The following is a 14,137-nucleotide window of genomic DNA, read 5'->3' as shown; positions in this document are numbered from 1 at the left end:
TCCCATAAAACACCATCCAAACTCCATTTTAGCCCTAAGTATCCTTTAAACATTTAAACCTCTGGTTATAGCAGCAGAGCTGATATATATTCCATGAATTCACTGGCAGGTAAGGTGATATGTTACCAAACACATATATTTTTACAATAGGTAAGAATCTGTTTACTAATCTGCATCACAATTAACTTCACAAACACACTTTTTAGCAATTAAGCTTTTCCTTCCCCATCAAAACAAATTTTAGACTGCAATTTTAAAACACTAAATCAGTCAAACTTAAGTAAACCTGAAATTCTTTAAAATTCCATTGTCTATGTGTTTCCAATGCTGCTACTATAAGCAACAAATTCTGTTAAAATAGACACTGAAAAGTTCACACTGTTCAAATATTTCCTGTAAAATATACCTTAGAATTAGTCAGATTTTTCATTTTACCAATGACTTAGCCCATAACACACAATAATTCCAATGACAACTTCTCAAACTATACAGAAGATGGCTCTATACTAAATTCACAAGTCTCTAGCAAATACAAGTCAAGCAAAAAAAGTATGTGCTACTCAATTAGAAACACTTACGAGGAATTATACCTTGATTTCCTCAGGAAATTCTATTCATAGGTCACATCCCATCTTCTAGTTAGTAATTACTCAGATTTTTTTTTTTAAATACAAAGCACAAACAAAAAATCATACAGCCAGAGTTCCAAGAACAAAAAAGACAGATGACTGGATGTGCCTGCCAAGGAAGAAGCGAATTCTTACCTGTAGGGGGAGCGGAAGAAACAACAGGGGGAGTAGGAGAAGTGAAGCCATCAGCAAGGGTCTGGGCACCCCCAGCAGCAGCATCTGGGGCAGTGGAGGAAGGGACAGTAGCAGGAACAAGAGGGGCAGGGGCAGGTGCAGAAGTAGCAGGAAGGGGAGGAGTACCAGCAGAGCCAGCAGGGGCTAAGGGGAAAGAGGAGTAAGATGCAGCATTAATGAGGCAGTTCCATTAGGCAGGTTAGAAAAGGCACTAAAGAACTTAATGTGAGATAGTCAGTGCTCAACACTAAGCAAATAGAAGAGTGTTTAAAAAAAAAAAAGGAATAAGGCTATGTTAAAGGATTATTAGGTTTAGAGCAAGTTATTCAAGATGCTCAAAGTAACGTATGTATTTTTAAATTCATAAAAGACAAGCATTCCTTATTACCTGAGAGCTGCTACTCTAGAAGAAAATTATTCCTTTTACATTGTTATTTTTAGCATAACATTCTGTAAATAGTATATCAAACTAAACATAATACACTAAAAAAAGAACACTATTCTTGTTGAATTACACAAATCAGAAAACAAACATCCCACACATAAAGAGCAGGTAAAAAAGAATCTAGAAAAACAAATCTCTCTTTCTCATGACTTTAAAAAAGGGTATCATCGATGGTGGAGGATTATGGCACATTGGTGGTGGGTGTGGCGTGGTAACATACACCCGAGGAGGATGAACTATACCCCCAAATCCTATCAAGAGTCGTAAAAAATAATTGTTTTAAGTTGTCTTGAACTTTCTATTATAAGTAAACTAAATATGAATTTTCTATCCTTACATGTTATTAAGTATGTTATAAGTATGTTATTAAATATCCCTACATGTTATTAAGTATTAAGAAAATGAAGAAAGAAGAAATAATTCTCCAGAAATGTAAGTGATAATGGGGCTGACCACATGAAAAATATGATTTTCTTTTACTCCAGTTTAATGACTGAGGAAACTCCCTTCAATTTTTTTAAACCTTCTTTTAAAAGTAAATTAGGAATAACTGTGTATCTCAGATTAAATAAGCACATTTTTCTGTTTCAGAGAAAAGAAGCTAGCATTTCAAAGACTGTTAAACTTCAACAGTCAACTAAATTTAACTGTCAAAATTACTTTTACATCTGCCCCATCCTTTCTTACCGTCATGGTTCTCATCCCAAGTCCCCACTGTGTCCAAAGGTATGTGTGCACCCTTAGTAAGTAACACTAACCAGAATTAAACATTAAACTCATTACCAAGATGGTCCCTGAGACCTCACTCAACACACCAAATGAGCCACAGGACCAAAGATGTAAAATCTAGTAACTGAGCATAAACTTATATGGTACTTAATAAAAAATAATAAATGCATAAAGATTTCTTAACAGAGTCCTAGAGGCAAAAATAAATAAATAAATAAAAACAAAAAAAACCATTCTGATTTCAGTCCACTGTGATTAAACTGAATTCGAATTCAGGAAGGACGAGTGACGATGAAGCATATGCTTTACCTGGAAAGACACTGGGAGGAGAGGGGGTCGGGACAGCAATGGGAACTCCCACACTCCCACTTCCACTGTTCTCCCGGCTGCTGCTCCGACTGCTTGGGTGGCTTCCTCCACTACTCCCACTGCTGCTAAAGAAATAAGGGTCACCACAACATGAGTTTTTATATGTTGTAAGATATCGCCAGCATGTCCCCAAATTTTCTGAAAAGAATACAGCTACAATACAGGAATTCAAAAGCCTTCCAAGTCAAATGTAAATTTTTACCACAGGAAAGAGTTCAAGAACCACCTTTTAATTAAGTATATATTAAGAAAAAAATTAAGAAAGAAGAAACAATTCTCCAGAAATGTAAGTGATAAGTAATGGGGCTGAACACCTAAAAAATATTTTCTTTTACTCCAGTTTAATGCCTGTCTGAAGAAACTTTATTATACAGATAGTTTTCCTAAACAAATTATTTGATTTTATTTGCAATGGTATCGATCCCATATGCACAACTTATTGTATATAGTTTTTCATCTGTAAAGTTCCACCAAAAAAAAACATGAAAATTCCCACATCTCACCCATAATTTTTTCAGGTCAACTATAATTATTAATCTTATAGAGATACTTGGCTGTTGTAATGTTTGTTTGGTGTTTTTTTTCCAACTCCCTAACAGTTCAAAGTTGCATCAGAACATGAGGAGAAAGAGGTGGAATCAGATGAGGTTTGGGGGAGCAGAGTGAGGAAAAGAACTTAGTGCTTGAAAAATGAGAGATTTAATGAAAGTTATCTAAACAAGTTATGGTACTATGACCATCACACTTTGTGCTGAGGTAGAGAAAATACCTGTAAGTTCGATTTCTTTGATTCACAGAAGCTGTCCTCACAGGGCTCTGCTGCGAGGGAGCCATATTACGGGTTGGGCTAGGTACGTAATCATTTGGTACCACTGGAGGACGCACTGGCTCCAGTGTGCGATAGGGGGAGTGCCGCCTACAAAAAGAAGAGCGTATGTATTGTGTGATTAGCAAGTTTCGGCACAAAAAAATTCAAAGAGTTGCCAGTAGTGAGATACAATTTGTACTGAGATAGGAAATGTGTTTTAACATAACCCAGCTATTTCCATTTTTCCTTAAGTATCACTTTTCCATCATTAGAATTTTGATGAGTATTGTCATATTTTTGGGTCTCCAACCTCATTTCCCCATACTAATGCAATTTTGTTCATTCATTCTGAGAGAGATTAAGATTCAAAGATTCTCCCACCAAGGAAGGCAATGTTTTCCAGACCTTTTTATCCTTTGATGAGTTCAAATTATTTCAGTACCATGTCAAAGTCTTCCAACTGCACTGCATGAATGCACTAATATCTTCCTCACCCCTCTCTCCTAACCAACAATATTCAAAAACAGGGTCAATAAATTTAGAATTTGGTTCCACAACTCCCACACTAATGATGAATAGCAGCTGTGACAATTCATTTCCTTTTTACACAGTGAATACATAGAAATTAAACTATCCATACACAGAAATACACAATTTGTACTCTACTACCAGTCTCACCTCACTTCTTTCTTCAACTTCACCTTGCTCTTTATTGCCTCTTACCCCTGCTCAGAGTTCAAGATTTAAAAGGGAGAGGGGGGGAAAAAAACACCTACATTTTTCTACTTTATTTACTTTGAATTACAAAGTGCAAAACAGGATTTTATTAACATAGTTCCTTCTTTTTCTCACAATTTCCTGCTAAAGGTAGAGAATGAGAAGAATTAAAAAATATAGGAATAGAATGCACACTGGAGTATTAGTGATTATTAAATTAGTTCTCATCTCTAAGTTTCAAAATTCTTTAGGACAATGATAAAAACTCAACTGACATGAAACTGACATTTTGTAGATGAGATTCTGGTTTTCAGAAGAATAAAAATTAGGATTCTCAAGAGCTTTCTTTTCCCAAAATGATATTGCTCATTTATTTCTCAATAAGTCAGTTTTCAAAAAGTTCCCAAGAATCCTTTAAATATTACTCTCCTGGGCTAATAAATTATGGTCCATTGATACTGGATAAGATAACTTTGCACCAATCCTATCATTGTACTACACTCAAAATGCCCTTGCTTAAATACACACATACTTTAACAACTAAAATAAATAAAGGGCTCTAGATATTAGGTCAGAAGAAGAAAAATGAAGGTTATGACCTTGGATTTAAAGTACTAACCAGGATGTTAAGCATCTCTGAAATTAAGATGTAAATATGAAAAAAAAAATTGGAAAACAAATTTCCAGATAGTTGACTTCCAAACAAAAGTGTTCTGCTTTAACCAAGAAAAAACCCTTTGATGTTTGAGCTCTCTACAGCGCAGGCAATGATAAAAACAAGGTAAAACTCAAGGTCTAGAGGAACAAAATATTTGAGACTAAGCAAAGGTTGCAAAACAGTGTGACAACTGTGCGACCATCGACCAGCCTGTAGCACTCAGCAACTAAGAGTCCTGCAGAATGCTTGCTAAAACACAAGGAAAACGACTACTACTATATGAGTAAATCTTCAAAATTCGAAAGCAGAAAAGTTTATTTTCCTAGTGACCACAGTAGATTATCTTGCTAACATTCTTGACTCAAAAATTAACAAAATTCATTAGGAACCAAGCATGGTAGAAATGTAGATAGACCACAGAAAAATCAAACAAATACTTTATCTTGATCTCTCTTACTCATGCACAATTATACCCAACAATGTCATCCACATTCTACCTTGAAGTTTAAATCATAGTCATCTAGATTCTTTCCTCTCAAATGTAAACTGAATAAAATCATCCTATTCCTGACTGGAATAATTTTCTTTCTTTTACTTATAACTGTGTTAACTATAATTCCTCTGAAAACATTATTAACTTTTATCTCAACTCATCTTGGTCCTGTCCTGATCCAAGGTGCTTGATTAGGTTAATTTTTGGGGTTTTATGTGTTGTTTTTTGGTGAGGGGGCCAAAAACAATATTGTAAGTTAAGTACTTTTAAGTGTATATTATAAAGCCAATGGTTGTGTCAAAGTATTTTGTCTTTGTCTTACACTTTTTTAAAAAATCCAATTCATGGTATAGTGACTCTAAAAGTTAGAAGATGACAGATATTACCCCCTTTTACAGATGAAAAAACTGAACTGCTAAAAGGTTGACTATGTAAGACCATAGAGCAGGAGCAGAGATGGATCACAATTTTTGTCATCTGGCTTCTGGGCTATATTACGCCTACCTAGTCACAAATCTAAATCATGATAAACCAAATTTTTAAACCATAAAGCCACAAAAGAAAAAAGTCAAGTTTTTGTATTAATTGATGCTGACAATAGTTAAATCCAAAGCCTAATTCTGTAAGATCAAATTAAAGCTCCAAAGTCTCAAAATGACACAAGATACACAGAATTTGATAATCCATACAGCATCTTTCAGACTAACAGTCTGTACAGAATAGTCAGCTGTAATGTCAAAGACCCTAAATTTTTTCTGAAAATAGGTATTAGATTATCATTTATAATAAACCAAGGACTTCGGCTAAGAACTTTACCTCTTTAAAATTCATTAGAAAAAATTAATTCTAAACAAAATTTTTTGGAAGTATAAAGCCGTTTTCCAGGAAAAGGGAAAATTATATACTAAAAAAGATAACCCTAAGAATGTTCAATTTCAAATATTGAAAAACAATATATATGTAGATTTAGTTTTCACACAACACTTTATGAAATGGTTTTCAATTATTACTTAGATACATACTCACCCAAGTGTCCCTTTCCCTGACATAGGGGGACTGGGGGGTTTCTGAGTTGGCGGTGTTGTACGAGGCAGCCCACCCATCTTCATATTCTGGGTACTCACCTAAAAAATGTTGTACATAGTGAAACCAAGTAGTACTTTTGGGAAATAATGTTATGCCACTTAACAAAGATGGGGGAGGTTTAAACAGGAAAAAAAATTAGAGGCCATGCATTTCATATGCAATTTCTACTCTACTATTATTCCATAGTTGTACTCAAAGGACTCTTCCTAACATGAGATTTTCAAGTGAATATAAACTTTTATGCAAAGACTCATTTGCCATTAGGCCATCACACCAACAGATCACTGGTTAGATTATTCAATATAATTTCACTCAATTAAAATTAAGTAGGATAACTATAAAAATTTTAGATTTAATTAAAAGTAAATCAGAAATAATGCCTTTAAAGCAATTTTTTGCCAAGTATATCACAAAAAAACAAAATTCATGTATCCCAAATAAAAGTTTTGATGCACTACAACTAGAAAATATAAATTAAGTTGTAAAATAAACAGAAAATTTACTTTTTTTTAAACTAATTGTGGATCAGCTTTATAATTCAAATTTCTTAATGTTCCCTTTCCAAGGAATCACCTACCTGAAAACTGCCAGAAGATAAGCATACTCCTAGACATCTGAGTCAAGAAGTTAGGGATGAGGTAATCCATTCAACTGTGAGTAGTACACAGTAGTATAGAATGCCACAGTTTCAGTGCGAATGAGACCCACTCAGGCCCAAAATGAAGATTAATTCAGGCATTGGAAAGATACAACATAATTCTAAATCAGAAGTCCATGACTACTCACTACTCTATCCCCAACCAAAAATGTAAGTGTAGGAAAGTTGGGTTATCTGGAAACAAGGATGTCACAAAAGAAGCATGTTAGCACTTATATAAAAAGTTCTACAAATCTGATTATCTTAAGGAGCTAAGAGAAGTCATTCACAAGTAGTTTAAATGCAATCTCAAATTATTTGAGATTACCAATGGGTTAAGCTTAATTAATGATCACCCTATAGGTTCACACTTGACCCTATTTTAAGTCCCTATTATTTTGGATTGCCAGACACTTAAAAAAGGATCTTAACTTTTAAAAATAAGAATATGTCTACTAAATTATACTTGCAAAATGAAACTGAGACACTACTCCCAACTGAAATCAAAATACATTTAGTTTCAAAATATCAACTTTAAGAAAAACAAATCATATTTGTATACAGAGTACTGAGGCTATCAGAATGGAATCTGGCTTAAATGGAATTTTTAAATCCTAATATATTTTTTGTTATCAGAACAGGCAATAAATAATGTCAAGAAACAAACTCTTCAAATGAATTGTCCAGTGAACAAGTTGTGTGTGATGTTAAAACAATCTTTAATGACAAATTAAGATTTAAAACAATCTTTGAAATATCAGTATTTTTAAAATGAAGCATTTATCTGTAATACTTTTGTTTTTAACCAATAAATAAAAAACAAAGTGGTTATCATATTAGAATAAAGATTAACTTATCCTCACTCTAACCCTCATTAATAAGCAGAGGGTATACTAATATCTTGAAAATGACAGTTTTTTAGAAAGTCAATTCACATTTGCAGAAAATTTTAGGAATATGACAAATAACTTCTAAAATTGTAAATCTTAATTCATGATACCAAAATACTTTTTAAAGTAATCCAAGTCCTTTAAGCTCAACCTTAAATTTAAAAAACATAAAACCCAAAGTTACTTTAAGTGATCAGGGAGAAGTAGGTGAACCAAACACTAAACTATCAATTTGCTAAAAACCGGAAGGAGAAGGAACAAGGATAGAAAAAGAGTATAAAAAAATTTTATTCTATACATGGAATAGCTAAAATACTTGAAAACAGCTTTCCAATTTGAGTTAAGGTTATGGCATGTAAGGTAGTTTTTTTTAATTGCAGTATCTTCTAAGTCTTTCAATCTATCCAAAAAGTAATATAATCTGAAAATGAAAATCTAGTAGACATTTCTGTAAATAAAACAATTTAAGACTACAGAATCATCAGATGATTTTGTTTGGTTAAAGGGGTGTAGATGAGTAACTAAAGTCATTTAAAAAAAAACAGAGTCGGGCCTCTCTCTGGTGGCACAGCGGTTGAGCGCTAGGTTGCGAGGCTGCTGGCAGCCTCTGCAGTGCTGGTTCGATCCCCGGCTGCTCCCATGTGAGACCAGAGGAGGGTCTCACATGGCCCCCTCCTACCCACTGCTCCCCTCAGCAGTGTACTTCAGTCCGTCTGCCTGCTCTGCTCCCTGCTCTGGCTCTGGTGAATTCTCTCACCCTCCTGCGCTTCTGACTGTACCCAGTGCTTGTATAAATAAATAAATAAATAAAAATAAATCTTTAAAAAAAAAGAGTCCCTGGGCCTCCCCTGGTGGCGCAGGTGGTTGAGTGCCGCGCTGTGAAGCTGCCTGCAGCCTCTGCAGCGCTGGTTCAATCCCGGCCAGCCAGCAAGGGTCTCACATGGCGCGGCAGACCTCTCCTGTCTCGCCCGCTGCTCCCCTCAGCAGTGTATTTCATCAGTCTGCATGTTCTGTTCCCCGCTCTGTCTCTGGTGAATCCTCTTACTCTCCCGCGAATCTGGCCTGTACTCCGGTTCTTGTATAAATAACAAATATTAAAAAAAAAAAAACAACAGACTCCCTATAAATGTCCACATAATCTATATTTTAATACTTTACTGATAGTGTATTACCATGATATTAAGCTAGAGTTTTTCGGTATTTCTTCAAAGTAGATTTTTTTTTGTAAAAAACGCAAAACTTTTGAGTGTTATATTCCTATTAGTTTTAAAATAAACCCTAAACCTTCCTCATTAATCACTTAGAATCTGCTTACATAAAGTTCAACTAAAATATTACATTAATAGCTCAGAAGCCTGTACTATTGTTGATTTGAATATTTACTTGAGCGGTACTTAACTTTAGCTTCATTAGTGACAACTTTACTCCTTTATGGAAAAATCCACTTTAAAATACATGAGTAACAGGTTCTTAAACCTCCCCAGTTCAAGGTACAGACCACTTTTATAAAGCCTGAGTCATGTACATAAACACTTCCAATATGACATTCTATATATTAGCTCTTGATACCTCTTTTTGTAATAGTATCACCGCATTTTTTTAAAGATTTATTTATTTATACATACACACATACATACATACATACATACATACATACAAGCATTGGGTACAATCAGAAGCCTGGGAGGGTAAGAGAATTCACCAGAGCCAGAGCGGGGAAAGAGCAGACAGACTAATGAAATACACTGCTGAGGGGAGCAGCAGGCATGGCTGGAGAGGTCTGTGTGCCATGTGGGACCCTAGCTGGGGATTGAACCGGCGCTGCAGAGGCTACGGGCAGCTTCGCAGCCCAGAGCGCAACCGCTGCGCCACCAGGGGAGGCCCTCACCGCATTGTTTTCAAAGGTCTTATGAATTAAACTTTATAACTTCTTGTCAGTTGAATAAAAAAATTTCAGATGAAAAACAACCCACTGACCACCATCAGGACATGCTATATAAAATGTTTTAAAAATTCAACTTTTAAGCATTAAGTTTGACTCTCTTCCAAGTTAAAACACATTTGCCTGGTCCTGAAAGAGGATCTGTGGTTGGAGTCCATATGAGAGGCACCAAAAGTTAATGAGAGTAAAGAGAGAGTTCAAGTAGAGCCGATGAATCAAAAGGATCAGTTTTTCAGAAAATCCTATCAAAGCTCAGGAAACTCTAAGGCATTTGCTACCACTCATAGATCTTCAAGCTCAACTGGAAAACCATTAAACTATTATTTGCAGTCCCTTCCAACCTCTACATTTTTTTCTTTAATTCTCTATTCTACCTTAATATGTTGAATTTATTCCATTAATCATCCTTCCAAAAACCACAATCTTTTTTCACCAGAATTAAAAAAAAAATTATTTACCATATACTGAGTTTTTCACTCTATTTTCATTCTCCAAAATTATTAACTTTTTCCACAAGTTTATAGAGAAGACAAAGATATGGGAAGAAAGGAAAAACAGGGGTCTAGCTGGTGGCGGAGGGGTTAAAGACAGTGCTATCAAGTTATAGCCAGGCACTGCAGTACAAGTTCGATTCCCTGGTCGGCCAGGGAGATGACCCACATGGCATAGCAGACCTCTCCTGTCTTGCTGGCTGCTCCTCTCAGCAGTGTATTTCAGTAGATCTGCCTGTTCTGCTCCCAATTCGGTCTCTGGTGAATCTTCTCACCTCCCACACCTCTGGCCTATACCCCAGTTTTTACATGTAAAAATAAGTAAAATCTTAAAAAAAGAAAAAGAAAAAGGGAAAACAACACTGGTACCGTCTAGCTTCCAGGAGAACTAGAACAGAGTAGGAAAAGGATACTCAGTTCAGTACTCTTCTCACCCTGTCAACTCCACCCAGCTGTAACAGCAGCACCTACACAGAGCCACAGTACTCAGGAGTGAAGCTTTTTGGTGCAGGGCAAAGATGTTAAGGAGTCTTATACAAGTATGATCTTTCCTTGTTAAATCTTTCCTTGTTAAATCTCTCATTTTAGCCTCGCTCTCACACAGCACTGATCTTGAACCTAAGAAGGTAAAGAAGGAATCATAGGATTTGGAGAACAAACATGAGATTGCTTAGACTAGTCTTAAGTTTTAAAGGAAAAGAACTGATACATTTCTACATTTTCCTTCAGTTGATCTTTCTGTGCACTTCTATCACTCTGAGATTAACATATCACTAGTCAAAATTTGAATACAAACTATATGGGAAAAGACGCAAGGACCCGCCTACGCTGATTTTGGACTATATCTGCCTACTTTATGCAAAAGGAATCTCCTCACACGTCTACCTGCCTCATTCACCAAGACTGGGATCTGTTAGTCATCTTTCTCTCTACCATAATCTGTTGAAATTTCTGAGACCATGATTAGTAGGTGCTTAATGATTCAGATCTCAGTCATCTCGTTATCACTTTCTACACAAAAGACATGACAAACAACAGAGTATTAGATAGACAAAATATTTGTCTGAAAAGAAATAATAAAATTCAGCTAAGGAAAAAAGAACAAAAATGAAATGCATGCCAGGTTGGTAAAAATGATAAAAATAACATTCTATTTCATGGGCTCTTTAATAACCTTAAACATCATTTAACATTAATCCTATAAAATACTAAAATGTTTCTGCAACAAGTAACAAAAGTAGTAGCTAATTCTTTAATTTTTCAAATTTAAATTATTTAAGTTAATATTGGTTTATAACATGTATATACTATTATCACTAATTCTTGTATTTTGTTAAACAGTGTCAAGAGCTTTTGACATTTTGCATGTTAAGTACTGCTCAGCTTGAAAAACTCTTAAAGTGAGATTATGCTGAGTATATATTTTATACAGTAACATAAAAAAACTAATTTTGGTTTCTTTTGCAAAATATATGATACTGCAACTTAAAAAAAACATTGAATATTTTTTGTTTCTCAATTATTTTATACTGACTAAGAGCCAAGCAATAAAGACATAATGGCAACAAGGTGTTAATAAAGCACACCATTTATAGAATAAAAATGCTATTACACAGGGGGAGGGTTAAATTAAGCACAATAGTTGGCCCTCCAAACCACAACAGAATTTCTATATTTACAAAAATCCAGCTAATTTTATTTCATAATGACATCTTAGATAACTTATATATCAGTTTCACAAAATATAGTAACATTGCAAAATAAGCATTTATTCAACAAAGTGCCTAAAGTATGATAGGCACTGTTTTAGGCACACAGTATACAGCAGTGAACAAACAAAAATAACTGCCCTAATGGAACATGAAGACACACCACAAAATTGCATGATGAAAATAAAAGGAATTTTTTTTTTTTTAAATATCAAGTGCCAAATAACTTCACTCCCCATATGTAATATTCTACATAAGAACAAAGAATGGAAATCCAGCCCTGGAATCTCTTACCTTAAATCTAAGCAACCACTTAATGCATTAATGGAGCAAATAAAAGAGGTAAGGAAAAAAGCATTGAAAGGTTAGTTGGAACTTCAGGATGTGAAGAGAAAGGAAAAAAAAAAAAAACAAAGAAAAAACAAGTTAAGCTTTAGCATTAAAAAATAATGTTTCAGTAGATCATAGAAAGAGTGGTTAAAGCAGAATGTGTCATGAACAGGAGTTTCATTCTGATGAAATTATATAACAAGGTTTTATTCAAAAACTTAATTTTATTAGATTTGTTCAAATTGATGATCACCTAAACACTTAAACCCAAATAAAGAAAGGAACTACATAGTCCCAAAAGTGTAACATTAAGTTGAGGAGCAAAAAAAAATCACTTTTCTACTATGTAAGAGGATAAACACAAATAGGATGTTTCATATCATATACTAAGTGCCTTTTTTTTTGTTATGGCAATATTAAATTTCTTATTAGCAGTTGTTATCCTTGAATGAATGTAGATTTTCCCAAGAATAAAACTGAGTTATTCTCTAGAAAGTCTAGGAAGAAAGCAAAAAAAAAAAAAAAATGCTTCTTCATGTGATCTAATAGAGACTTCCCCAAGAGGGTGAAAAAAATAAATAAATTAATAAATAAAACTGAGTTATTAAATTATTCATACAATTACACAGTTCATTTTAACATATTCTAATTAGTAATTTAAATGCATGTAAATATCAATTATACAATTAAACATGATACTCCAGAAATAACACTTATATAAAACCGAGGAAGAAAAAGTTTTTTTAATTTATACTATTCTTTTTCTTTTACCTAGATCTACATTAAATTTAGATTTAATGGATTTCTAGTCATACTAGTGTAAGGTATTTTTTTAATTTGCTTATATTACACATCATTCAACTACATGAAGTGTACAGTTTCACTTACAGGCATATATTTACTCAAAGTCACATTTGATTAATCACTGTCTTTCAAATCATTGATGGGATGCAAATTTTAAATAGTTTAATATTTAGCTGAAGCTCGCAAGTGTCTGAAGTACAAAAACCAATTTAAAATAAATGTATATGCTCCTCAGTTTTGATTATGGTGTTTTAATATACAGCAGGCATTAAAAAACATTTTAAAATATAGCCAAAATATCTAACAGCCTATATTCAAAAGCAGTGGAAACATCAACTCACTTATTTCTTTCATCTACACTATTTCCACCCAAAATGTTAAGATAAAATTATTTTAGAAAAATTCAAAGTACATGATTGTTTATATAAATTCTTTCTGAAAACTAATGCCAAAACTGCTGAAAAAATGTTGAGATAATGGTAATACTTAAATAACAATTTTTTATTAAGTCATATTAAATTATTAAAAGACTAGAAAGATTATACCACCTTTATTTACCAAATCTATGTGAACTACTATGATAACTGATTAAGTAAATGCAATTCAAAGATGAATGTTTTAAACTTGAGAACACAGCACCAAGATGCTGCAGGAAGAATAAAATCATTACAGTAGTAAGGGATTATCAAAACCACAACTAGGAAAGATAAAAGTTTATTTTCTAAAGAATGCTATTGCTTTCAAAAGCTTGACAGAAGTTGTCCTTACCTTTACTCCATGTCCAATATCATCTAAAATTGTATAGTCAATAGGTTTTCTAATATAACGAACTGGTCGTTCAAGGTTAGCTGGAGCAATAATCTTATGTGTCCTTGAAGTGTTTTTATTAGTAGTCAAAATACCAATTTCTCTTCTTGCAACTTTCTCTTTATGAATATCAACAGTCTGCAAAATAGAAATACAACACCAAAATGTACAGTTCTAATATCCAGAAAAATTCAAATACAGATGTTCAAAAGACTTAAAATCATAATTCACATTCTTAAGCACAATTGCTAAATTTTCTCTATTTCTGGACCGAAGCTGACCTCCATTTTTAGTCTAAAGTAAGGTTTGGCCACCATTTAACATTATGCTTTTTGGAGATTCCTCAGCCTGCTAAAAATAGAGCTACCATACGACCCGGCAATTCCACTTCTAGGGATCTACCCAAAGGACACAAAAAC

The 14,137-nt window shown here is 33.9% G+C and overlaps 1 protein-coding gene across 50 annotated transcripts in view; it reads right to left on the bottom strand.

Moving 5' to 3' along the window:
* The window catches only part of ABI2 (abl interactor 2), a gene marked incomplete at both ends in the record, with an annotated part of 60,823 nt that overhangs the window by 16,331 nt on the left and 30,355 nt on the right, over window positions 1-14,137 (bottom strand). For 10 of the 50 annotated variants that reach the window (XM_084249866.1, XM_084249880.1, XM_084249899.1 and 7 more), the window contains 4 exons: window positions 2,287-2,411; window positions 3,116-3,262; window positions 6,049-6,146; window positions 13,680-13,856. In XM_084249866.1, coding sequence (XP_084105992.1) covers window positions 2,287-2,411; window positions 3,116-3,262; window positions 6,049-6,146; window positions 13,680-13,856 — 547 coding nt within the window. Of the gene's footprint in view, window positions 1-764; window positions 948-2,286; window positions 2,412-3,115; window positions 3,263-6,048; window positions 6,147-12,071; window positions 12,090-13,679; window positions 13,857-14,137 lie in introns of all 50 variants that reach the window. The other 40 variants (XM_084249869.1, XM_084249882.1, XM_084249865.1 and 37 more) reach the window with 16 other exon arrangements.

Source organism: Talpa europaea (genome assembly GCF_964194135.1).
Source record: "Talpa europaea genome assembly, chromosome: 1".
In the NCBI taxonomy this organism is placed as follows: Eukaryota; Metazoa; Chordata; class Mammalia; order Eulipotyphla; family Talpidae; genus Talpa; species Talpa europaea.
This window is presented reverse-complemented; position numbering and strand designations above follow the sequence as displayed.